General features: G+C 45.2%; 1 protein-coding gene across 1 annotated transcript in view; it reads right to left on the bottom strand.

The window, feature by feature from the left end:
• The window catches only part of LOC123764829 (haloacid dehalogenase-like hydrolase domain-containing 5), a 45,866-nt gene that overhangs the window by 3,803 nt on the left and 14,295 nt on the right, over positions 1 to 27,768 (bottom strand). The window contains exons 2-5 of the mRNA XM_045753021.2: positions 25,782 to 25,994; positions 23,814 to 24,017; positions 14,386 to 14,594; positions 9,655 to 9,843 (exon numbers count right to left, since the gene is read on the bottom strand). Coding sequence (XP_045608977.1) covers positions 9,655 to 9,843; positions 14,386 to 14,594; positions 23,814 to 24,017; positions 25,782 to 25,994 — 815 coding nt within the window. The remainder of the gene's footprint in view (positions 1 to 9,654; positions 9,844 to 14,385; positions 14,595 to 23,813; positions 24,018 to 25,781; positions 25,995 to 27,768) is intronic.

Consider the following 27,768-nt stretch of genomic DNA (forward strand, 5'->3'; position numbering starts at 1 on the left):
ATACGGTATGGCCAAATTTTCATCCAGCCAAACCAGCTTTTATCCGGTTCCTGTGGCCATTTTGGCCGGATATTGTGATAACTTTATCCGATCACGATTTTGGCCGTATAAGGGCGCTTTCCGGATGTTCGAATCCCGGATAATCGCAGGGTTACAGTATTTCTTGTTTCCACCAAGAGGTGGGAAGCAATTGAGGCTTGGAGACAAACCCAGGCATAATGCCCTATAACGAAGTCACAAAATGCCCAAAATATACCTGAACTATTTGGAAAACGTTCTGAACAAACCAAAAACAAATCTCGGAAAATTAATTGACTACTCAACAAAAGGCTACAATGTGCCATCAAGAGGTGGCAGGCCTGTTCAAAGCTAAATCACCCTTGTGTTGTGTACATCATATCCACCTTCAATACATCTCACTCAAGATACTGCCGCCAGTGAAAACAGAATCCTCCCTAGAACACACCTAAAGTGGGAGAAGCCAAAAACTGTTACTGGCCTCAGCAAGTTTAAGTGTTTCCCAAACTTAGAAAAATTGGAAAATAATCAAAACTCTTGATAATTTTCCAATTCCAACAAATTATTAATCTAATCTAAAATTAGCTTGTGCTAATCTCCAATGTAATTTTCATCAAAAGTTTGACTTTATATCTGTCAAGCCAGAACCAGTCAGTACTTAATATGAATGAAGAGGTATCTTGAGGTTATCTTGAGATGATTTCAGGGCTTTTAGTGTCCCCGCGGCTCGGTCCTCGACCAGGCCTCCAACCCTAGGAAGCAGCCCGTGACAGCTGACCAACACCCAGGTACCTATTTACTGCTAGGTAACAGGGGCATAGGGTGAAAGAAACTCTGCCCATTGTTTCTCGCCGGCGCCCGGGATCGAACCCGGGACCACAGGATCACAAGTCCCGCGTGCTGTCCGCTCGGCTCCCTGCTTCGAAAATAGATCTATCTATTGGCTTAATCTACGGGAAAAAATACAGGGTGTCCTTGAGATGGCTGGCTAGCCCCAGAGAGAATTTAAAAAAACAAAAAAAACAAAAAAAAAAAACAGCATTGAATGTAATGAAACGCCATTTTCTGGGCGAGTCCCGGAGGCTCCCCGGAGCTATCCATGGCTGATATGGATACCCTAACTATTTTGCATCAGTCGATGTATGTGGCGTTCTAGGCCTACCGGGGACCATGAGCCAGAACTTGGCCCCCTCAGAGAGGCACGGGGAGCAATTGCCCATAGAATGGCACATGTGATTTGGAGTATTCTATATCTGCTATCGACCGGGACAGGCACCCAGAAAGGTAAGCACCACAAAACAAACCCCTATTCTGGTTAACAACAAAAATCGACAAACGAGTGGACAGAACTCCCCCAGGAAAACGAACTAACAAGCATGGTGTCACACGAGCCGCGCCGCATGTCTGCGCAGCTCCCCCCTCCCCGGGAGGGGGAAGGGGGAGCCCCAGACCCCCGCGCCAGCGTTCTCCGCCGCAGTTCCTTGGCTGATGGGATAGTGCATGGTCGTGTGGCTCCAGCTCCGGTCTTGTCTCAGTGCTGTGACTTGTTTGCAGTGCTGCTCTTACGGTGGTCGTGTGAGCTGGGAGTAGTATTCTCAGGTATTTGGGCTGCATGTGCTTAGGGTCACCTTCCCTGAGTGCCCTGTAAGTACTGCCCTTGGGGCTTGGGGTTGCCTTCCACAAGTCACCTTGGGTCTACCTCTGTTGGCGTTTGGCCGCCCCGAGTGTTTGGGGGGTTTTCCTCCCTTGTTTGCCTTGGGGTAAGAGAGTTATAGCACTGGTGGGGCGCAGGGTACTGCGTAACTAGTTTTCACCTATGACAGCGGCCGGCCCTGTTCCCTCTGGGTAAGTTGTCCATTTGTGTGGTTTTTCTTTTATATTTGTTTTTGCCTGGTAGGGGGGCTGCTTTGCGTTCCCCCCTCCCCCTTATATTAGGTTCGTTTTGTGGTGGCACCCCCTGCTTCGCCCTCACAGGTGGACACGTCCCGTGGGTTCAGCTTTAGCAGTTTGCTTGGTAGTTTGGGACGCCGGTTAGCAGTGCCCTGCCTGGGATAACCCTTAGCAGACCCAGTCTAGGAGCCCTGGGAAACCCCCCGGGGGCTCTCGGGTCCAATAGTGGAGACCCTCGCATCCCCCTCTCGCTTTGTGCGATTTGAGGGTTGCTCTGTCCCTTTGTCTCAGGGTGACTCCTTGTTTTTGCCTCTGTCATGCTGCCTGTTGGGTCGGTGACACATTCGACCCTGAGTCCTGCGAGCTTTGTTGCTTGTTCGTGACTCCATTCACCCAGTCTGCTGATGAATTCCCGTGGATACAGGCAGCTCGCGCGTTGCCAGGTAGGTTGTTGCAACGCGCTTGGGTTTGTCGCTTCCCCGGATGCCCCGATGCTGCCCTGCTTTGTGTAGGGACCCAGACTTGGGGGTTTTGGTCGCTTCGGCCTTGGTTCCTTCCACGCCCCCCCTTGTTTTTTCCCCCTCCTGCTTCCGGCCCCTCCGCATCTGCAGGCTTCGGGGTCGGGGCGGGGTTAGTGGTTCTGAGACTTGGGCAGTTTGGGGGGTTGCCCCATCCGGGGTAGCTGCGGAGGCATTCGGGTCTGTTCCTCCGGCTGATGCTTCGGGGTCTGACCAGTGGGCCCCTTCTCTTCCAGCTCTCTCGGCTGCCCCGGCTTTTTCTTGTGGGGCCGGGACTTTGGAGCTCGACTCGGCCCCGGGGCCTGGTGTAGAGGCTCCTGGGGTTGGGGAGGAGCGGCCTGGGGGCCTTGGGCTCCATTGCGCCCCGCCTGGATTTCCATCCTTCTGAGCGGGGCTTACTGTTGCGAGGAGTGGGGTTTTCTTTCCCCCCTCTGCGTACGATTTGGGCTTGGGTTCTGCTCCTCCCCGGATTCGGTTCCGTATCCCTGTGGTGCTTCGGTTCCGTCTTCCGGAGGTTTTCTGCTACCCGCATCTCTTCGCTTGCGGTGCAGTTGGCCTTTGCGGCTTACCTCCTGCGTGTCCCGGAGTTTGCCTCCATACTGGTTCCTTCTGTTCTGGACAGGTTGGGCTCCTTTGTCGCCGGTTGGGCTCCTTTGTCGCCGGTTGGGCTCCTTTGTCGCCGGTTGGGCCCCTTTGTCGCCTTGTTGGGCCCCTTTGTCGCCTTGTTGGGCCCCTTTGTCGCCTTGTTGGGCCCCTTTGTCGCCTTGTTGGGCCCCTTTGTCGCCTTGTTGGGCCCCTTTGTCGCCTTGTTGGGCCCCTTTGTCGCCTTGTTGGGCCCCTTTGTCGCCTTGTTGGGCCCCTTTGTCGCCTTGTTGGGCTCCTTCTCGCCTTGTTGGGCTCCTTCTCGCCTTGTTGGGCTCCTTCTCGCCTTGTTGGGCTCCTTCGCCTTGTTGGGCTCCTTCTCGCCTTGTTGGGCTCCTTCTCGCCTTGTTGGGCTCCTTCTCGCCTTGTTGGGCTCCTTCTCGCCTTGTTGGGCTCCTTCTCGCCTTGTTGGGCTCCTTCTCGCCTTGTTGGGCTACTTTCCTTTCGCGCCTGCGCATGCGCCGTGGGAGTTTGTTTTGGTTCCGGGCGGTGTGCACACGTGGTGTTCTGCATCCATTTTCTCTTGGAGGAGCTTCGCCTCTCACTCTTTTCTTAATCCAATCCGTGCCCCGTTGCTTTGGGGGTGTTCTGGAGTGTCGCTGTGGGGAAGTCAAAGTTTTTCCCTGCATTCTAGGGTGGGGAGCCTCCTTCGCCGCTCCCCTCCTCCTCTCCAGCTTGGGCGCCCTGGCCGCCTCTGGCGGCTACGGACTCATAGGCTTGCGTCATGGCCCTTGAGCGCCTATGTTCTGCAGGCGAGTTGGTGCGGTTTGGCGTCTCCTTCGTCCTGACCCTGTCTGTTTTTGGAACTAGGAATGGGTGTACTTACGTACTTGAGAACGTGGACCGTACCACCCGAGGTGCCTACTGAAGGGCTATTAGCCCATACAGGGCAGCTCTTGTTCTCTCCACCTGATTCCTTCCTCGGTTCACGGGTGTCTGCGGGTGGCCTCTTGGCCCTTCTGAGATGGCTCCTGCCTGTGCTCCTCCTGCCCCTCTCCTATGCTCGTCTAACCTTGCTTGAGTTCGGGGCCTCGCCTCCGCCTTGTTCCACGGTGCAAAGGTGGGGGGGGGGTGCCTGTTCAGTGGTACGTTTTCCTGTGTCGAGGGTGTTTTGTGCTTGCCTCCTTGTGCTTCCAGGATTGGGTTCTGGCTCTTTGGTTCTGCCTCTCCCCTGTCGTTCGCCTGTCGAGCGGATTCTGTACTTCATGGGCGCTCTCGTCTCTGCTCTTGGGGCTGTGTATGGAGACAGCCCAAGTGGGCTGCCTAATGTGTTCCTTCGATTGCCTGTTACACTGCGCACGTTTCTTCTACCGTCCCTGTGGCTCAGTTGGTGCTCGGTTTCCACCTGTGTGCCCTTGTGTGCCTCTTGTGTTACGATTTATCTTTATCTCCTCTGTCGCTTCCTCGGGGAGTGTGGCGACGTTTTGCTGCGGTTTTGGTACTGCAGCTGCGTGTTGGGGTTGATTGTGGCATTTTGTTCGGCCCTTCCGTGCTCCCTCTGGGGCCCTCCTTCCTTGCCGGTCTTGCTGTGCCGGGCCTGGTTTTTTCATGTTCCTTGGATTCTCTGTCCTGTCCTCGTTGTCCTGTCCTCGTTGTCCTGTCCTCGTTGTCCTGTCCTCGTTGTCCTGTCCTCGTTGTCCTCGCCTCATTGTGCTGGCTGGGGATGAGCTTGGGGTCTTTGTCTCGCCCCTCGCCTATCCTCCGGTTTCGGTTCAAGTTCCAGAGCCTGGTGGGCTCCCTTCCTTGGTGTTTTTCACGGCTGCCCCGGGGTTTTTCTTGACACTGGGGCTTTGGGGGGTCAGCTCGGCCCCGGGGCCTGCAGAGTGGGTTCCCGGGGCTGGGGTGGGGCTAATGGGGCCTGAGGCCCCTCACATTGGTCCCCGCCGGGGTATTTCTACCCCTCTGGGCGGGGCTTGCAGTTTTGTAGTGTGTGGGGTTTTTTCCGTTCCCCCTCTCCTCACGTGCTTTGTAGGCGTCGGCCCCTCCCTGGGCTCGATTTCCTTGTCCATTGTGCCCGTTGCTTCCGTCCTGTCGGTGGGTGCTTTTCTACAGTCTTTGCCCCTTTTTTCCGTGACAGGCCTTCTCCGTCATGTCCCCCTCTTCTTGGGGTTTCTGCATGACTTTTGGTCTCGGGTGCGACGGGGTTTTCGTGCCTTCGTCCTTTGTTGGCTTCTTTTTGTTCTCGAAGGTTCGGGACGGTTTTGCTCCTTCCCGTTTTCTGGTACGTCTTTCGTCATTCGGTTGAGCTTCCCTCCGGTCCTTTCTAGGGCTTGTGGGTCCTCTTCCAGGCAGCTTCTGGGTGTTTGGCCTTGTTCTTTTGTGCATATCTCTTCTCTTAGCGCTGTCTCGGCGCTACTCATTTTCCTGGGGGCGATTTTGCTCCTCTTAATGAGTCTTTTCGCTCCTGCCCTTCTGCGGGATGTTGGTGCGGGGCAGCTCCTTATGCGGGTTCCTTCCCTGTCGGCTGCACTTGTGGAGGTGGACTTGCATGCTTGTGGCATTTTGGTTTTGGTCCTGCGTTTTCTTTTCCCTCCTGGGGCTGTCATAGGATTGGCTTGTGGAGGATGTAGAGGCGCTTGGGGCCGGTCCTGGGTCTGGCACCTTGGTTTCTGCTGCTAGCTATCGGTATTGATTTTCCTTCTGCGCCGTTTTGCAGGCTGTCTCGTGCGTTGTTTCACCTCCGGCCCGCTCATGCACTACCTGTGCCGTTCTGGTCTTTGGACAGGGTGCTTTCTTTTTATGTTGGCATTGGCCTCTGGGGGTCGTGTTGCAGAGCTTCATGCTCTTCTCAGGCGCAGTGGTTTTTGGCTCCTGTGGTCGTGGTCATAGGTTTCTTCGTCTGCAGCCGTTCTCCCTTTTCTGGCGAATGATGTGCCTGCTGCTTTCCGGAGGGGTCCTTGGGTTGCTGTCTCTACTTCGTGTTGAGGTGTGGTTCACCGACCGCCTCCCGGCTATGTCCCCTTGTTTTCTTAGGTAGTCTTTGGTGAAGTAGCTCCGGGGAGCCGTAGGGGCTCCCCCCAGAAAACCAGCATTGAATGTAATGAAAAGCGATTTTCTGGGCGAGTCCCAGAGGCTCCCCGGCACCCTCCCGCCCTCCGGTTGGCATTTTTTTTCATGGTTTTGATATCCAGCCTCAGAACTGGGGCGGGGATCGCCGGTGCAGGGGGTCTGGGGCTCCCCCTTCCCCCTCCCGGGGAGGGGGGAGCTGCGCAGACATGCGGCGTGGCTCGTGTGACGTCATGCTTGTTAGTTCATTTTCCTGGGGGAGTTCTGTCCACTCGTTTGTCGATTTTTGTTGTTAACCAGAATAGGGGTTTGTTTTGTGGCGCTTACCTTTCTGGGTGCCTGTCCCGGTCGATGGCAGATATAGAATGCTCCAAATCACATGTGCATTTCTATAGGCCATTGCTCCCCGTGCCTCTCTGAGAGGGCCAGGTTCTGGTTCGTGGTCCCCGGTAGGCCTAGAACTCCACCCACATCGACTGATGCAAAATAGTTAGGGTATCCATATCAGCCATGGATACCTCCGGGAAACCGTAGGGGCTCCCCCCAGAAAAAATAATATTGTGAGATCGAAGTTTGCCGATAATTTTCAGGAAAAACTTGTGAATTTTGGAGTGAAATTTGAAAAATAAAACCCATTATTGAATGTAATGAAATCTCTTTCTGCAGAGAGCAAGGTGGCCCCCTGTTGATATCTCACTAAGGAATATAGAATCGTGAGCCTCCACCAGGAATGGAGGCGAGCAGCTGATGACACCCCCCCCCCCCTCCAAAAAAAAAAAAAAAAAAAAAAAAAAGAGAGAAATCGGTGGTGGGTAACTCCACCGCACGTCACACAAGCCTGGAGTGGCCTTTGTACATTGACCAGAGATCATGCTCTCAGAACCATTGAGCCTCAATATCAGCCCAAGATATACTGTATAGGCAAAAAGGAGCCAACAAATCTATGGAACAACCTACCCACCAAAGCTGTAAATGCAAAGACTTTAAATTCAAAATCCAACTGAGAAAGGCTATGAAGGCAAATGGGGGAAACCCCTCGACAAGCCGCCGGTTTCCTGTCGTCGTCAAAGCCCCTAGTGTTAGTGGCCCAGAGGAAAATTCAGGCAAAGCTGCAAACTGATCATCATCATGGGCTTGAGTAGACCACAGTCGGCTATACTGGATGACACTGTATAACCCGAGACAAAGAGACCTTGGGGAAAAAGGAACTAAGGACACTGCACTGACAAAGAATCACCGAGAGCCTCCCAAGTGGTGTCCAAATAACAACCAAGAGCCACAACTGGATAAAAATAATGATGCAGCCCTGGCCAAACAAGCAAAGAATAAAACAACTACAGCAACCCTCTGGAAACTGTAGACTTCTCCATAGCCAGATAAGAACAGGAAGGCTGCAAATGAAGGAACTGCCCAATAGGGCCTAACAAGCAAAAAGGTGTTAGAAAAGACATGGATCGAAAGGGTGACAAAACCAAGGAGGAAGGAAAACCAAAACACGACCTGGATATCAAAAGGCATGAAGAGGAGAAAGAATGCCCGAAACAACTTGCGAAATGGTGACAATAAGCAGTCGATGATGAACACCAAAAAATGCAGCACTCCAATGTGGGGAGGTTTACCTCTGAGCGCCCGTATGGCCAACAAAGCCAAAGGAAGGTGGCAGCATTAACCGTCCACTCCGTGGAAAGAGGAATGAAGAATAACAGCTGTTGGACACTCCCTGAATGTGAACAGCGCAGAGAGAACTCAGCAAGAGAGCCATCCGTAGTGACCAGCTCCAAAGAGCCACGGATCGAAGGTATCCCCCACCCCCCCGGTCGAAACAATGAGCCACAGGGTAGCAGTTCAAATAGAGCCGGATCACCGAGCCCCGAGAAAGCAAAATCTGGCACAGCACCTGCCACAAATTCTTCCACCATGCTGCGAGCCCGATGTAGGACAGCCCTCCAATGACCCTGGCTGAACTGGTGAGCACTGGTCACAAAGCCCCAACCGAGAGATGAGGTGGCCATGAACACATCGAGCGAGAGAAAACCTGAAGAGGAAACTGGAGATGGTAACCAACGCAAGGACACCCTAAAACACCCAGAAATGGATCTGGGGGGATCCCTACCTACCGCATTTGCCGGCAGATAACGCACAATGTTATTTATTTTTTATTTTTTTTATTATACAAGAACCCCATAGCTAAAATGGCTGTAATACGGACAGGATACTGAGGGCCGTAGACTTAGGAGCCAGACAAGCATACAGGGCAAGGTCGCTAGGCACAAAATTAGTGCCCACAATATAATAATGAAAACAAGCCAAGAACCACAATCTGAACGCAAGACTGAGGTAATAACATACAGAAGTACCAGTCTTGTACACAAGACAAGAGTGCTCTGGGAACAAGACTGGGAGACATGACCACTACCCACAAGTCCTCAGGGAAACGGACAGGACAGAAAAAGATGGACGACTCAATACGCTTGGTACACCCAAAATGAAACAGGTTTTAACCGAGTACCCAAAGGAGCCACATACATGAAAAAATTTATCCAGAGGCAGAGTAGTAACGAAAAGGAATGCAGGAGACAGTGATGAGAAGGCTGCAAACACAGGAGCCCAAGAAGCTCAGGAATGTGCACACACGGTTGGAACAAGTTAGGCGAGGTGGTGGTGGAGGCCAAAACCGTCAGTAGTTTCAAAGCGTTATATGACAGTGCTGGGAAGACGGGACACCACGAGGGTAGCTCTCATCCTGTAACTACACTTGGGTAGACTACACCAGTTGAATGACGGGAGAGAGGCGGGCCCAAAGAACCGAAGCGCAGCCCCTGCAAGTACAACTAGAAGAGTACAACGAGGAGAGTACAAACTTACCAAAACTACAGACAACACCTCGGCAGTGATGAAGGAAATGCCAATTCTTGTACCACTCCACCAATTTCATAGCAAACATGACCCACACCTGAGATGTGTCACACAAAAGTGAATGACTGAGTTACCGGTAAGAACAAGAACACATTTGCTAAATAAAAAATGCCCCAAAAAGTGGGAAAAGAATGATAAACTTTCAAACATATGCAAATGGAAAGCCCCCATATGCAGAGTGGCTAACAACAAACCACAGCTGTAGGATGGTGTGCCACAACTGAAACGCCACCCTGTTAGCCAGTCATGGCAACTCCAAGTCGCGAGGCAGTCTCGAGACAGTCGCGAGGCCAGGTTCTGGCTCTGGGCAATGAACGGCCAAGCAGGTCTTTTTGCTGATGTGACAAAGTAGTGGGGATCCATCTCGGCAACATGGCTACAGGGAGTCACCAAAGTGCTCCCTTATAAAAAGACCCACATAATTATTTAGGGGAACACCAACTAACAACACAAATTATTATTCAATAAAATTATAGATCCCCATGTTGCTAAGATAACTATGGAAAAAATGCAGTTCCAGCTTCCAAAGTTCAAAATAAACTTTTAATAAATAATAATCAAGTTTTTTACCAACATCCAACCTAATTAACAAATTATTATACTTTGTGAAGGCTTTTCCTACTAATGTTAGTAGGAAAAATTCTAGCTTGAACAAAATACTCACCCAATTGCATAGAGCTTAGTTATAGGGTGATTGATTCCTATTAACCTTGCATGGTGCTGCACCATGGTCTCTGCATGGTAATAGGTAATTTCCGATGGTTTGCCAACCAAGGCTGTGTAGATCAAGTCATTTCCAGTCACTTTCTTATATAAAGCTTCTAAGCACAGCAAGAAGGCTCCATGTCCAAACCTGCAAGATCAACAATCATTAATATTAGTATTAGAATATATTAAGTGTAATGAAATGCCCCTTCCTGCACTACCACCCTCTTTACCGATGGGATCAACACTTGTAGATGGCGTTGGTTACTTCATTATTTCTCCGACAAATTTTTATGTACAGTACTCCATCCATCCATCCATCCATCCATCCCACCCTCCACAGCCTAGTAGCTATGGAAACTTATGCAATTTTTACAAGTTTTAAGACTAGCAATATTTCCATGTACCAATGTTTTATTGTAATTACCCGAGTAGTTACAGGTTGAGAGCTACGCTCATGGTGTCCCGTCTCCCCAGCACTCGTATAATGCTTTAAAACTACTGGCCATTTTGACCACCACTTTCTCACTTGTTCCAACCGTCTACCACTCTGCGAAAGTAAATTTTCTTATATTTCTTCAGCAGCTTTTTATGTTTAAATTTATGACCCCCTTGATCTTAAAGTTCCAGGTCTCGGGAATTCTTCCCTATCAATTTTGTAGATTCCCATTACTATTTTGTACGTAGGGATCATATCACTTTTTTTCTTCTTCTAGTTTTGGCATATTTAATGCCTCTAACCTTTCCTCATTAGACCTTGTCTTTCAGTTCTGTGAGCCATTTAGTTGCATGTCTTTGCACCTTTTCAAGTTTGTTGATGTGCTTCTTAAGATATGGGCACCATACCACACTGCATATTCCTGCTTTGGTCACCTTTACCTTACCTTGTGGGTACCTGGTGATGGTTTCTGGGCTTAGCATCTCCGCAGCCCAGTCCTTGCCCAGGCCTCCTCATTGCTAGACTTGTCAACCAGGCTGTTGGACGCAGCTGCTCGAAACCCGACGTATGAATCACAGCCTGGTTTATCAGGTATCCTTTGGAGGTGTTTATCGAGTTCTCTCCTGAACACTGCGAGGGGTCAGTCAGCCAGCTATGCCCCTTATGTGAAGCGGAACCGCGTTGAACAGTCTCCTGCCTCTGATGTTGACAGTTCTCTCTCAGAGTACCTATTGCACCTCTACTTTTTAACATGGGTATTCTGCACATCCTGCCTAACAAAGGTCTTGAACAATTTCCTTAGTATTTCACCATCCATGTATTTAAAAGCAATTCTGAAATTAAAAAGTGTAGCATAGGCTCTATGCACTATGTTCTTTATGTGGTCCTCAGGTGATAGAAAATTATCTAGAACTGCCCTTAGATCTCTATCAGAATTTTAACAAGATTTTTCACATAATTTGTAGGTTGTGTGGGATCTGTTCTATCCCACATTCATAACATGGCCTTGGAGGGCATGACAATCATCTAAGTTTCTTATCCTTCCTATCATCTTAGCATCATCGGCAAACATTTTCATATAATTCTGTATTCCATCTGGTAGGTCATTTATGTAGACAATGAACATTATCACTACAAGAATTAAATCCTGTGGTATTCGATTCATTACATTTCTCCAGTCCAATACATTGCCTCTGATGTCCAAATTTTATGTGAAAATTTTTCATCCATATTAGAAGCCTCCCTGTCACTCCTCCAGTATATTTGATTCCACAACAACCTCTTCTGTGGAATTCTATCGAAAACTTTTTTTTTTTAAGGTCCAGATATATGCAGTCAACCCTACCATCTCTTTCCTGTAAAATCTCTGTGGTGATCATACAAACTAAGTAAATTCATTACACAGGATCTTCCAGATCAAAACCCATACTGTGTATTATATTTATTTTCTCCAAGTGTTTACTCAGTTTTAATTATTTTTTCCAATATTTTGATTATTACACTTGTCAATGATACAGGTCTATAATTGAGGGGGGTCTTCCCTGCTGCCACTTTTGTAGATTGGAACAATGTTAGCCTTTTTTCACACATCAGCTACAACTCCTTTACACAGATATGCCTGAAAAATCAGTTTAAGTGGAGTGCTGAGCTCAGGTGCACATTCTCATAACCCATGGTGAAACTCCACCTGGGCCAACTGCTTTGTTGTTACTTAGCTCCTTGAGCATTTTTCCCCCCACTTCATCTCTAAACACATCTTGTGCTCTATGTTGCTCTCTGGAATTCTCATTGTGTCTGGTTTTGGCAATTACATTTTGCACAAACACTTTAGAACTGTTCATTTAATGTTTTGCACATTTCATTTGAATTTTCCATGAATTTAAAAATCAACACAAAAAATCTTTAGGATTAACCACTGAACTGCACCAAGTATTCTCGGTTGGTGGAAAACTGCGCCAACCGAGAAAACTCTGATTTTTTCGTACCCATTCTAAATGTGTGTGCGAGGTTGGTTGTGTACGAAATGGACTCTTAGGTCCTCCAGTGAGAGGCAGCCATCTTTGAAAAAATACCCAGAATGCCCTAGGGCTGCTGGCTGGGTTAGTACTGAGTGAGTAACCATGGGTGGCACATGCGCCTCTAGCTCCCAAACACCTGTCCGACGTGGTGTTGAAAGATCATGCTCTGTCGGTGAAATTCAAACCTTATTGTTTGAAGAACATAAGGGTCATAATATTGGTGAAGCTAGGCACAATAAGGACCTAACACAAAGGCTGGATGCAAGTGATACAGCACCTATGAGAAGGATACAATGGGTACCTGTAGCGTATCCAGTTGTAGCTCTGAGCGCCACCCTTGCCCACCTATGTTATCTCCAATTTAATTAGATGATACATAGATGAATCGTTTTCTGTGGTCAGTGATGATGCATCTGATACCAGTAGTATAAATGAACAGTGTTAGTGGCTTCCATGGTGGTGTTTTCCATAGACATTTTCAAGAATAGCCGAATCTTTTCTTGACTGACAGATACTCTTTGAGGCTGGCTGAATCTCTTCTTGTGTGGGACCATACAAAGCGATCTTTTCACGACTACCTTACAAATTGATCTTTTCCTGTAATCTTTTCAAGACTACCTTACATTTTACAAGTTTGGCTACATACCACCTACAGGTACTAATGCCAAGGGTGTACGTGAGTGTGTTATTTGCAAGCACACAGAACGAAGAAACAGGAAGCGAAAATCTATCTCTACCTGGTGCAACGAGAGCAAAGTTATGCTGTGTACCATGGACTACTTCATTGATTATTACTCGCTTCCGAAGTACTGAGTGTGTAATACAGTGTGTTACTGTGTAAATAGTGTGTGAAACTGTACATATTGTAATTTTAGTGAATTTTTTAACAAGTAATATTGCGACAATAAACATTTATTGTGGACACATTACTGACATGTGTATCACAGTTCCATGGAACATTATGAATGTTCTACTGCATACATATTGTAAAGGACACAATTTTTTGTGTTTTTTAAAGGACACACAATGCTATTCATTTTAATAGCATTATTCAACTAACTGGTTAGGCAACCTAACTATGGGTGTCTGATAACTGTCTTTATCGCAACTGACGGCTCCCTTCTCAAAAAAATATTTACAGTTTTTAATGAAATTGTAGATTTGTTTGAAAAGAAGCAAAATACCCAAGTCATATGAGAATGTGTCAGTTTCAAGTGTTCACTATAAACCAATATTCAATCAAGAATGGACACCAAAGGAAATACACCCTCCCAGTGTGGCTGTCAAGGTACAGAAGGGGGGCAAGCTGCTGCTTTTCAGGGTGTTGGGCAATGCATCGATATCTAGCAACTACAGTTGGAAACATCTTGCAACAATTGCTATTTAAACTCCAGGGACCAGATTCACGAACTTACGCAAGCACTTACGAATGTGTACATCTTTCCTCAATCTTTGACGGCTTTGGTTACATTTATTAAACAGTTTACAAGCATGAAAACTTCCCAATCATCTGTTATTGTTATAAACAGCCTCCTGGTGCTTCGGAGCTCATTAACTGTTAAATAATTGTAACCAAAGTCGCCAAAGATTGAGGAAAGATGTACACGTTCGTAAGTACTCGCGTAACTGCTTCGTAAATCTGGCCCCCAGCATAAAAAAATAAGTCACCACTCGACTGCCGTGTCAATGACCACTTTTATACAATGCACCACATTATGTGCCATAATTCAGGGGTTACTAACAAAAATGAGAATCATTTGCTTTATTGGACATGACATTTTAAAAGTGTAATGCACATGCAGGGATGTGCTATAAATGGCCCAACCTTTACACAAGGGTGCAGCTGCTCAGCCAACCCATCCTCTTAAAAACACTGTCGCTTTTCGCTCACATGCGCGTACAGTACAGGTAATTTGAAAGGAAATCGGCTCACGAAAGTGACGTATTGTCCCGTTTTGAAACATTTTGAAACTTCAGGAGAATTTCCTGCACTCTTGACCTACCAGAGGACCCTAAACTTATTGTTTTGAAAAAAAAAAAAAAAAAATCCAAATTTATTTTCATTTTTTCATTTTCAAATTACATCCATTTTTGGTTACGAGCAAATGAGCAATTTCAGACTTGATTTGTAAGAGGACAGGTTGGCTCAGCATCCCCTAATCAAGTGAAAAACCAAAGACCTATAATATTTTCCAATATATAGTAATGTAAGACGAGCTCATCTGTTAGTTACCTAGGCATGTGTGCTTCAGCCATCCACTGAAGATCCATGTTGCAGGCTAGGATGGGGAGGTGGGGGTAAGGAGCAGTAGGACTCGCTGAAAGATCGCCTCCAGTCATTAAAATATCAATCATCAGCTGAAGTGATGTTTCCCACCTTACAGGTTCTCCAAACAACATCATGGCATCAAACTTGGGAATCTTTGGTGCTTGTTCATCTACCTGTAACAATGTTTACAAACATTTACAGTTTGTCAATGGGTCTCTGGTCAGAGTTACAGCATGAAATACTGCACAAGGTCTGTAAATCACATATCTACTCTTTACACACAATGTTATAAATTTATTCAGGGTTTAATGGATACTTAAAATAAACCCTAAATACTGCAATTACTGACAGACTTAGAGATTTAACCCTTTAACTGCGCAACGCGCCTCCAGGTGTTTATATTTTTCACGTTCCATTCAAAACTCCCGCGGATACATGGGGTTCACATCAGCTTCCTCAGGGCTCTTGTAAACAGACGCCATCTTTAAAAAAAAACCATGGTCCACATTGCCGGGTGTCAGAGTCTCAGTAGTGAGTGAGGGTTTGCTATCCGGGTTTGCAGATTAAGGGTTTGATATCCGGGAGCTGGAATTGGTGATATTGTTAGAAACATGAATGATATTATGACGGGAAATGGGAACAAACCCATTATTTGTATTAGTGCAGGGGGTAATGATGTTGGGTGAGTTAGGAGTGAGGAACTAATACAGAGATTCGGGACAGCCATTGAATTAGTTAGGAGCAAGGGAGGAATCCCGATCATATGTGGCATTCTTCCAAGAAAGGGAGTGGGAAATGAATGGATGTCAAGGGCACTTGGTGTCAATTGCCGGCTGGAAAGATATTGCAAATCAAATGCAATATCTTTCATAGACAACTGGGAACACTTCTATGGAAGAAATGAAATGTATACTCGTGATGGAGTGCATCTATCGAGGGCTGGGGTTGTTGCTGTTGCGAACTCGTTGATACCAGTGGTTAGAGGTGTTTGTTTGGGTTTAAACTGTTAGTAGATAGTGGTATGGGAATTGATTTGGAGGAAGGAGGTAATAAAAGTATGTGTTCATGGGAGAAAAGAATTGGCAAAATGATCAGGGAAAGAAAAGGGCCTCAAAATAACAATTCACTTAGGATATATTACACTAACAGTAGAAATCTAAGAAATAAAATTAATGAATTAAATGCTCTGGTCTGCACAGAAAAAAGAGATATTATTGCACATACCGAAACATGGATGAATGTAGAAAATGGAGAACTATTAGCTGAATATCAGATAAATGGATTTAAACTATTTCACACAGATAGATATATTAGACGAGGAGGGGGAGTACCCATATATGTTAGGGACAATTTGAAATGTAGTCTCAAAGAGGGAATCAAAACTGAGCCACACACAAACTATTTGGATAGAATTAAACGAAAAAGCAAATAATATTATAATAGGAGATATATATAGGCCACCAAATTTAGACAGAATGGAAGCAAAGCATCTATGGGATGAAATATCTAGAGCATCTAGATCTAACAGTATTTATGGCATGGGTGACTTTAATTTTAGTGGAATAAACTGGGTGAACAAAACAGGGAATAGTGAAGCAGAAGATTTTCTAGAATTAATTGACGATTGCTTTCTTACGCAACACATTAAGGAACCAACGCGGGAAAATAATATTTTAGATTTAGTGTTAACACTTTAGTGCACGCGGCACTCCCTGAAAAAAAAAGCGGGTTGTGCGCGCGGCGTTCTGGGCGCGCAAGCGTAAACACAAAAAAGTTTATAATCTTTTCACGCTCCTAACATCAATTCTCGAGCTACGTTTTTCATTTTGGTATCAATGCGTTGGCAATAAAATTCTCTACAAGATCATATGCATAAAATGTCACCCAAGCATTTGCTATCCCACCACGAAGTAAATAAACACGAAGATGACTCGCCGTGACACCCAAACAGGAAGTAAATGTTCATACTCTTTCGTTTGTTGCCAGTCTCACAGTCATCCTACAACGCTTATTTTGATATCACTGAACTCGCAATAAAATTCCCCACCCAGACATATGCCTATCAATGTCTAATTATGTTCCGCACGAGTGTGGGAACTGTTCGAAGCGTTAGCCGTGATTTCAGCAGCGACGACACTGTTGTGATGCAGCGCTTTGAAAGTTTATACTTATTTCACTGTCATGACATTATTTCTCGAGCTACGTATTTCATTTTTATAGCAATGTGTTCACAATAGAAAGTTCTATAAGAACATAGGTAGAATTGGCCAACAGAGCGTCAAATAAATTTGCGGCGAATAAAATCTTACGTGAATCTTACGCGTGTTTGTACCCGTGAGCGTAAAAAGTTTTTACTTTGCTCATGTTTTTTCAAGTTTATACTTGATTCACTCCGTTTGTTTTGTTTGTATAGTGTTCGGAATAAAATTCTCTACACAGACATATGCATATAAATGTAGAATCATGATCGCGGCCAACACAAGAGTGTGTGGAGTGCGCGATTACCCTCGTTGTGTCACCAATTCAATAGTCTCTCCTCTAAGTTACAATACATTTCCGTTTTCTCAAATAGGCACAGTGCCTATTAGAGAAAACAAAAATTTAATGGCAAACATTCATACAAACCCCAAGTCGATCGAGTAGTAAATACCCAATATAACACGGTCTGTAAATTTACGTGGTGATCCGACAAGCGGTTAAGCAAACCGCCCGTAAGTCCAAGTCGAAAATCCAGGAAAGTGTTAACTAACAGGGAAACACAAATTAATGACATCGAAATAGGGAGTGAGCTAGGGAACAGTGATCACAAAGTAATCAGATTTAGCATAGAATGGAATAGACCTGTAGGAGAAAATTCTGTTAAAGTGCCAGATTTTTGAAAAGCTGATTTTAATAGCCTAAGAAATTTTTTGGGTTAAATAGATTGGAAAGTCTTGGGTATGGGGTGTGGGCCGGTCTTAGACCGAGACATGAACCCAGCGATAGGTGACGTAAAAGGGGATTTCGATGTGGATTTAATATATAACTTATTTAAGAATATTCTAAACAAAGCACAGGAACGTAGTATACCATACAAATTGAATAGATCGAATACTAATGACCCAAAGTGGATAACATAATTTAAAGAACCTTATAGGTAAAAAGAGAGCTTGGTACAAAAGGATTAAGAATGGGGAAGTCAGGTTAGAACAGGAATTCATACAACTGGTTAGAAATGTTAAAAGAGAGATTAGGAAAGCAAAAAGAAACTATGAAGTTCGCATAGCAGAGCAAGCAAAGACAAATCCTAAAGGGTTTTTTCAGTTATATCGAACTAAGACTAGGGAAAGGATAGGTCCATTAAAATCTGAGACAGGTCAAATAACGGATAGTGACAAGGAGATGAGTAGTATTTTTAACAAATATTTTATATCTGTATTTACTAAAGAAGAACTTAACAATATGCCTTCAGCCGAACAAGTCTATGTGGGTGGGGATGAGGACAGGTTGACGAGTTTAGCAGTTACCAGGGAGGAGGTTCTTAAACAAATAGTAAAACTAAAACCAAACAAATCCCCAGGGCCGGATGAAGTGTTTGCCAGGGTGCTTAAAGAATGCAAAGAGGAGCTTTCCGAGCCACTGTCTACCATATTTAATAAATCAATAGAGTCAGGCAGAGTGCCAGTCATGGAAGGTAGCTAATGTGGTACCAATTTTTAAGAAAGGAGATAGATCACTTGCGTCAAACTATCGGCCAATTAGCCTAACGTCTATTGTGGGAAAGTTACTTGAATCAATAATTGCAAATACAATTCGTCTCCATCTTGAAAAACAAATTAATAAATGAGTCGCAACATGGTTTTACAAATGGCCGTTCATGTTTAACAAATTTGCTAACTTTTTATTCCAGCATAGTTGAGGCAGTTGATAGTGGTAAGGATTGTGATGTTGTGTACCTTGACTTTAGCAAAGCTTTTGATACAGTGCCACATGAAAGACTAATTAAAAAAATAAAAGCTCATGGTATTGGGGGTGCTATATTAAGTTGGATTAGGGCATGGCTATTCCAAAGGAAACAGAGTTAGTATAAATGGGGTTCAGTCGGAGTGGGATAATGTTGTTAGTGGAGTACCTCAGGGCTCTGTCCTGGTACCCCTGTTGTTTATAATATATATAAATGATTTAGATTCAGGTTTGAGTAGCAACATTTGCAAATTTGCCGAAGATACGAAAATCGGTAGGGAAATTAATTCGGAGGAGGACTCGCTATCACTTTAAGTTGATCTAAATAGGGTTTTGAAATGGTCAAAGGATTGGAAAATGCAGTTTAATGCTGATAAATGTAAAGTTCTGAGGCTAGGTAATGATGATAGAGTTACAAGATATGAGCTAGATGGTGTTGAGATTGCGAAGTCGGATTGCGAAAGGGATCTGGGAGTTATGATTAGTAAGAATTTAAAACAAAAGGATCAATGCATGAATGTTCGTAATAAGGTGAATAGGACACTGGGATTTATTAATCGAAGCGTTAGTAACAAGACACCTGGTGTGGTTCTTAAGCTATATCTTGCTCTGGTTAGGCCCCATTTAGATTATGCAGTTCAGTTTTGGTCGTCTTATGGAATGGATATAAATTCACTTGAACGTGTCCAACGTAGGATGACTAAGTTAATTCCCCAAATTAGAAATCTTTCATATGAAGAAAGATTAACAAAGCTTAAGTTGCATTCACTGGAAAGGCGAAGAGTTAGGGGTGACATGATAGAGGTTTACAAGTGGATGAATGGACATTACAGGGGGGATATTACTAGGGTATTAAAAATATCAACACAAGACAGAACACGAAACAATGGGTATAAATTGGATAAGTTTAGATTTAGGAAAGACTTGGGTAAATACTGGTTCAGTAACAGGGTTATTGATTTGTGGAACCAATTGCCGCGTAACGTGGTGGAGGTGGGGTCCCTCGATTGTTTCAAGCGCAGGTTGGACAAGTATATGAGTGGGATTGGGTGGTTATAGATAGGAGCTGCCTCGTATGGGCCAATAGGCCTTCTGCAGTTACCTTTGTTCTTATGTTCTTATGAGCAACCAAGGCTGACACTCGCAGCATGAGCGCACAGCACTGCTGTTCAGCGTGTGACCACAGCATCGCCTAATAATGTCAAAATATATATATAACCTGTATTATTTAGCCGTGATAGTATTATAGAAGAACCTGAGTGGGGTAATGACTGGGTACAATGTTCAAATATCAGTGATTCAATGCTGTTCACGATGTTCACAGCGCTAGCCACAGCACCACAGCATTATTTCTTCCATCTAGGAATCTTCAAACGACATCTTAGGTTCCTTTTCAAAATAAACTTGTGGTCAATTATTCACTTACAGAAATTAGTAACCAGGATTGGCCCCATACGAGGCAGCTGCTATTGGCCCCATACGAGGCAGCTGCTATTGGCCCCATACGAGGCAGCTGCTATTGGCCCCATACGAGGCAGCTGCTATTGGCCCCATACGAGGCAGCTGCTATTGGCCCCATACGAGGCAGCTGCTATTGGCCCCATACGAGGCAGCTGCTATTGGCCCCATACGAGGCAGCTGCTATTGGCCCCATACGAGGCAGCTGCTATTGGCCCCATACGAGGCAGCTGCTATTGGCCCCATACGAGGCAGCTGCTATTGGCCCCATACGAGGCAGCTGCTATTGGCCCCATACGAGGCAGCTGCTATTGGCCCCATACGAGGCAGCTGCTATTGGCCCCATACGAGGCAGCTGCTATTGGCCCCATACGAGGCAGCCGCTATTGGCCCCATACGAGGCAGCCGCTATTGGCCCCATACGAGGCAGCCGCTATTGGCCCCATACGAGGCAGCCGCTATTGGCCCCATACGAGGCAGCTGCTATTGGCCCCATACGAGGCAGCTGCTATTGGCCCCATACGAGGCAGCTGCTATTGGCCCCATACGAGGCAGCTGCTATTGGCCCCATACGAGGCAGCTGCTATTGGCCCCATACGAGGCAGCTGCTATTGGCCCCATACGAGGCAGCTGCTATTGGCCCCATACGAGGCAGCTGCGATTGGCCCCATACGAGGCAGCTGCGATTGGCCCCATACGAGGCAGCTGCGATTGGCCCCATACGAGGCAGCTGCGATTGGCCCCATACGAGGCAGCTGCGATTGGCCCCATACGAGGCAGCTGCTATTGGCCCCATACGAGGCAGCTGCTATTGGCCCCATACGAGGCAGCTGCTATTGGCCCCATACGAGGCAGCTGCTATTGGCCCCATACGAGGCAGCTGCTATTGGCCCCATACGAGGCAGCTGCTATTGGCCCCATACGAGGCAGCTGCTATTGGCCCCATACGAGGCAGCTGCTATTGGCCCCATACGAGGCAGCTGCTATTGGCCCCATACGAGGCAGCTGCTATTGGCCCCATACGAGGCAGCTGCTATTGGCCCCATACGAGGCAGCTGCTATTGGCCCCATACGAGGCAGCTGCTATTGGCCCCATACGAGGCAGCTGCTATTGGCCCCATACGAGGCAGCTGCTATTGGCCCCATACGAGGCAGCTGCTATTGGCCCCATACGAGGCAGCTGCTATTGGCCCCATACGAGGCAGCTGCTATTGGCCCCATACGAGGCAGCTGCTATTGGCCCCATACGAGGCAGCTGCTATTGGCCCCATACGAGGCAGCTGCTATTGGCCCCATACGAGGCAGCTGCTATTGGCCCCATACGAGGCAGCTGCTATTGGCCCCATACGAGGCAGCTGCTATTGGCCCCATACGAGGCAGCTGCTATTGGCCCCATACGAGGCAGCTGCTATTGGCCCCATACGAGGCAGCTGCTATTGGCCCCATACGAGGCAGCTACTATTGGCCCCATACGAGGCAGCTGCTATTGGCCCCATACGAGTCAGCTGCTATTGGCCCCATACGAGGCAGCTGCTATTGGCCCCATACGAGGCAGCTGCGATTGGCCCCATACGAGGCAGCTGCGATTGGCCCCATACGAGGCAGCTGCTATTGGCCCCATACGAGGCAGCTGCTATTGGCCCCATACGAGGCAGCTGCGATTGGCCCCATACGAGGCAGCTGCGATTGGCCCCATACGAGGCAGCTGCGATTGGCCCCATACGAGGCAGCTGCGATTGGCCCCATACGAGGCAGCTGCTATTGGCCCCATACGAGGCAGCTGCTATTGGCCCATAGGAGGCAGCTGCTATTGGCCCCATACGAGGCAGCTGCTATTGGCCCATAGGAGGCAGCTGCTATTGGCCCCATACGAGGCAGCTGCTATTGGCCCATAGGAGGCACCTGCTATTGGCCCATATGAGCTATATTGGTGAGGGATGTGACGTCGTAATTGTAGCATCGTCTGCTGTGTGATTTGTCATGCAGTGTATGATGGCCACTGTACTGTTTGGACACAATACCGGCTTACTTGCATAGTTCTAGTAAATAAAACATGTTGATAACTATATATAACATGTGTAAATAGTGTAATAAAAACAATGACAGTATGGTGGGAGGAGCTAAGTTGGCGAGTAAGATGTTGGAGTGAGGGAGGGCCTGTGTGGGTGTGGCTGCTCACACTCGTGATGTTCTGAATGTGTTGATGGTAAATGTATATAGTGTGAGACAGTGTATAGTGTGTACATATGTTGTAAATATATATAAATGAACAAGAAACATTGGTGTGAATAACTGTATAATGGGAGGGGCAATGTTGGAGAAGTGAGGGAGGGCTGGCTTGGTGTGGCTGCTCACACTCGCGGTGTTCTGAATGTGTTGATGGTGAATGTATATAGTGTTTGACAGTGTATAGTCTGTAAATAGATTGTATATATACATAAATTAGCTTCATACATGGTAAATATGTGCAAGATATGTGTACACAAGTGTCATGCACGTAACAGTGTCCTTGGACAGTACGGATGTTTTACTGCCATAATGTAGTGTACGTGTTCATTATACATAGGATTAGCACGTAAAAACAAATAAAATGTATTTGGAACTGTGCGCAAAAAATGAACAAAAATATATTCACGGCAACTCGCACGCCCTGCCCCGGGCGCCCCACTGGCCCCGAGAGCATACTGCTCTGGCGCACTGGGAATGATGACATCACGCCCCATCTTTCGGACCCCATAGCAGCCAAAGTAAGTACAATTTCGAACTTCCGTTGCTATACCCATATACAGAGAGGGGTTTTTGACACTTTCAGAAGAAAAAAAGAATTTTTTCCCGAGGTTTCATTTCCTGCGCACTGGGGAGGTGTCATATTTATAGGCCGCGCAGTTAAAGGGTTAAAAGAGCAGAAACCAAGAGACTTGCAGAGAACACGGTAAATGATAGGGAAGAGAGGGCATAATGTAGACGCTGACTACATACACAGGTCAAAAGTGATGCCTAACTTCAGGATACCCACAGATGGATATTGAAACAGTAGGAACCAACAATATATAACTACATTAAGGTACAGTGTTCAAGTAATGTGACAGCGAGGACATTGAAGGCCATGAAGTCAGGTAGTCAGTACAGCATTTTAAGTGGCTGCAGTGAGGCTGGTGAAGGAAGACAATCATAACGGCATTGAATTTTGACATTTTGCAGCGTGTTTTACCGTCCTTGTATGCTCGGCTGCTGCAGCTGCCGCCCAGGACAACACTGCTCCCCGACTGGCTGAGAGCTGAGCAGGGAGAAGCACCATTATGCTGGTGGGAGTTTATTCCACTATTGTACATGCGACAGTAGCTGTTGGATGCAATTATGGCTAGTGGAAGTTGCAGCTGCTGGTGTAGCCATTCACAAGGGGAAGGGGGGGAGGGGGGTTGTATTTCAGTCTGAGTGTGGATATACATTAATCTATAACTCATTTTTAAAGAGGCAGAACTCCAAAATATGGAGGTACATGACTGACCATTGAGCAGACAGCAATGGAATGTTTGCAGATCTAAGAAGGGATGAAATCTTTCTTTTTTGGACTAAAGTCCATTCATGACTCAAGCTACATTGTTCTAATGTAAACAATCTTGGTAAACACCAAGAAAATTTGGTTTTACATTTATGACAAATTATGAAAATGCTTCCTAGCAAAGGTGTAACAATCTAGTTTTACAGTAGTTTAGGCCCTGACCTCTAAACACACTTATCCATAAATCAAGCTGGACTTTTATAATCTTACCAGTAAGCTACAGTTAAATTTAACAAAAATACATTAAAGCAGGTACAGGTACGAGCAGGAAACAAAACGGAGAAACTGCAAATGACGGACTCTTTACAAATTAGAAAAAATAAACTTTCCAATCAGCCATCACAAACCTAATTTAGTGTTAAACATGCCAAAATAAATCTCATGAAAATCTCGTGCAAATACCCGATAAATAAATAAGAGGAGACTTTACATTTAAACTGCGCCTCTTATGATCCACACAGTCCAGCTGGGGATATGCCCGGCGTACTTCATCCACCGTTGCAGTGTTGCAGAAGCCCAGGTTCTTTGCTATTTCTAGAGTTGGACCTTGGCCAGAAATCAACAGTTGCTTATTGAAATATTGGTCAAACATCTTGAGGGGAGAGTGCGCCATAACCACCTGATCTTCATGGACCTGAAGATTAGACAAATTATTACCGTCTTAAATCCTGCAAGACTACCATGTACTGTATAACATAAGGTTCCTTCACTTACAAGTCATTCATGATAAAGGTAGCAGGATTGCCAGTGATTAAGGATAACCACAACTGATCAAACAACTAGGAGCAAGTTAATGTTACGGTGAACATAGATAGCCATAGATTATAAGCCATCTTTCACAACACCTATTATGTTAATGCCAGCATAAAATTGGTTTACACATCTTTTGCAAAAATTAATGAAAAACTTTAAATAATGTTTAGGAGAATAACAAATTATCACAAATCATGAGAACAGAATTTGTTGGATAATGAGAACCTTTCAAACAAGAGGTGGCATACCAATGATACTTTTTAAGACACTAATGCAGGCGATGAGTCACAATAACGTGGCTGAAGTATGTTGACCAAACGTGGCTGAAGTATGTTGACCAGACCACACACACTTAGAAGTTGAAGGGACGACGACGTTTCGGTCCGTCCTGGACCATTCTCAAGTTGATTGTGATGAGGAGGTAGAGACAGGCAATAAATAGGCAAGAGAGCTGAGGAGGAAAGTAAGGTGTAGGGGATAGTAGTAATAATGAGAACTGCAGAAGGCCTATTGGCCCATACGAGGCAGCTCCTATTATAACCACCGAAGGAGATAGTAATAGGAATAAGAAGAGGATAGCAAGGGAGCATAGGAGAAGACAATGAACAGAAAAAGGGGAGAAGAGAGAAAGAAAAGGAAAGAGAAAGATAAATGGAAGGGGTAGGCTTATGTTAAATCACGTTTGTTAGAAAGATTAGAGCATTTGAGTATATACTGTGAAAGGGAAGAGTCCACAGCAACAAAGCCAGGACTCAAGTTCATGTTGGGTACATTGTGTATAAGAGTCGAATCTACAAGACGGCGTCTGTGTAGAGTAGCCTACCCCTACGTAAGCCTACCCCTACGTAAGCCTACCCCTACGTAAGCCTACCCCTTCCATTTATCTTTCTTTCTCTTTCCTTTTCTTTCTCTCTTCTCCCCTTTTTCTGTTCATTGTCTTCTCCTACGCTCCCTTGCTATCCTCTTCTTATTCCTATTACTATCTCCTTCGGTGGTTATAATAGGAGCTGCCTCGTATGGGCCAATAGGCCTTCTGCAGTTCTCATTATTACTACTATCCCCTACACCTTACTTTCCTCCTCAGCTCTCTTGCCTATTTATTGCCTGTCTCTACCTCCTCATCACAATCGACTTGAGAATGGTCCAGAACGGACCGAAACGTCGTCGTCCCTTCAACTTCTAGTGTGTGGTCTGGTCAACTAAGACACTAATGTTCAAAGCTGGAGAAACTGCTGACTTGGAAAGTGTGCAAGGATCTTTTACTGCTAGAACCAACTCTATAAATATCTAAATAATTAGGACCGCTTAAAATTTTTTAATCTGTGTTCCGTAAAATGCAGGCAAGGAGATACATAATAATTTACATTTGAAAAATACGAAGGATACATATCAACCAGGCTGTGACTTGTGTCAGGTTGTGAGCCGCCAGATCCAACAGTCTGGCTGACCAGACCAAGAGGCCTGGTCAGAGATCGGGCCACGGGGACATTGATCTTCACAATCATTGACGGCTATACGACAGACGGTGGTTTTTATTTACTATGCAATCCCTGCACCTCCCAATATTTCTTTGTATTACGTTCTTAGGTATGCATATTTTATGAATTAATAATTATTTACTTACATATACTACATTAAAACTTGCCTCAATTCCCAGCCACTGAGACAGCTGTTCAGCCTTGTCGTTGCGGAGGGCATTGCCGGCATTAGTGACAAACACAGTTGGAACACGAAATTTGCCATACTTGTCAACTAAAAGGTTGAAGGCCTCAGGTGCTGATGGTAAGATATGCTTCCCTCTAATTATCACTCCATCAATGTCAAATAATAATCCAAAATTTGGAGTGTTTCTTGAGGCCTGAAAAAATACAATGTAAAAAAAATACCATTTTAACAAAATATCAGAATAACCAGAAAAAAATCACAATAAGCATTTTTGTTTTAAAACAGGAGAGGGGACTAACTCGTACAGAATATACATGTAATAGAAAAAACAATTGCAGTAATTTGAGGACTACATTTGGTGGCCATATTGGAATTCCTGACATACAGCAAAGGTTCATTAAATAATATTTTTATATACTGTATTATAGGCCTCTACAAAAAGCCTCATGGGCATCAATATTATACAGGGAGTTTCCGCTTTACGAACATTCGTCACCATGTCCCAGGTCACCATGTACCCCCCTTCGTGCATAAAATCATTGTACTGCACTAATTCACTGGAGCATCCCTTAGAATTTTGTGACAGCGCAGACATCCGTGTGGCAGCCACATGGAGCATAAGTATGGGTGGAGTGGGGAGGGGTTGCGTGGGGGGGGGGGAGTAGGTTTGTGGAGGGGGGGTGGCTAGGGGTGAGTGAGATCCACTGGTCTCAAGTCCTCAATGACCCCACACTAACATGATTTGATCATGTTTACTCTTTTGGTGGGGTTTTCTGGGGTGGTGATAGGAGGAGGGTGGGCAGGTACTTACTCCCGAGGCCAATTACAAAATGGTGGACCACCAATACAATACACATGTATTTTCATTGATTTATTCATGTAATTATACTGTACTACAGTACTTGACTCTTCAAAAACAGATAACTTTGAAAAGCAGAATAACTCCATCATTCAATTTAAATAATGTTGTGGTTTTTGTATACGTCCTAAACACAGTGGATTTGCGAGGATTTTTGGTGGCCCGGGAACACATTTCCCAGTTATAGCACTGCACCTATGGAAAATCTATCTGCATTCTGAACAAATGCTTTACAAACAGTCCCAAAACGTACCTTGTTCGTAATTATAGAACTGCCTGTATTACATATTGCCAAACAAATTATATAAAATTATAATATCAAGCCTTTTCGCTCAATTCTCCTCTTATATCTTTTATAATATTCATTTTTTCGCTCAAAAGGAGAGTCAATTCTCTTTAGCAATAAATTGTTAAATATGACAAATTACAAAAAAAAAAAAAGAACCTGTACAATACAGTACATATATATAAAGACATTTACAAAATTAGAGCACAAGCCAGTAACTCAAACCAACCACAAAGCTACCTAAACCAGTCCAACACCACCTGTAATCATGAAAATATGGTTCTGACAATATTACCGACATTTACGTACAAAATAATACTAAGTAATTAAGACATTTTATATGAAAAATTGTAAGATGAAAATTATTGGCAATTAGCATTAAGTAAAGCTGACTGGTAATGTATAATATAAACATATATATATACTGTATACAATATACCAGCAAGAAGCAGAAATTAGACAAGCAATTAGGAAAGAACTGGTTACCAACAGTAAATTAGTACAAAACACTTCAGGTAGAAGCAAGTCCATAATTTATTGGTGATTAGAAAAGGAAATATCATTGAGGGTGGACAGCAGCAGAGATGAAAATCAGAGAAAACAATAGGTCTAGGAGAAGGTCTCAATTCAAATGAAAATGTCAGTGATTTTAGGAGGATAAGAAAATATGAGACAAAAATCGCCCCTTGTGAGCGACATTTAATGGAGTGAAACAAATGATGGAAGTGCTTAGAAATGCCAGGAAATTGCAATGATGAGGATGGCAGACTTTATCCAATAAGACAAGACCTCTCAAAGGAAGACAGAAAAGCTGAAAATGAA

This window comes from Procambarus clarkii, chromosome 48 (genome assembly GCF_040958095.1).
Source record: "Procambarus clarkii isolate CNS0578487 chromosome 48, FALCON_Pclarkii_2.0, whole genome shotgun sequence".
NCBI classification, from domain to species: Eukaryota; Metazoa; Arthropoda; class Malacostraca; order Decapoda; family Cambaridae; genus Procambarus; species Procambarus clarkii.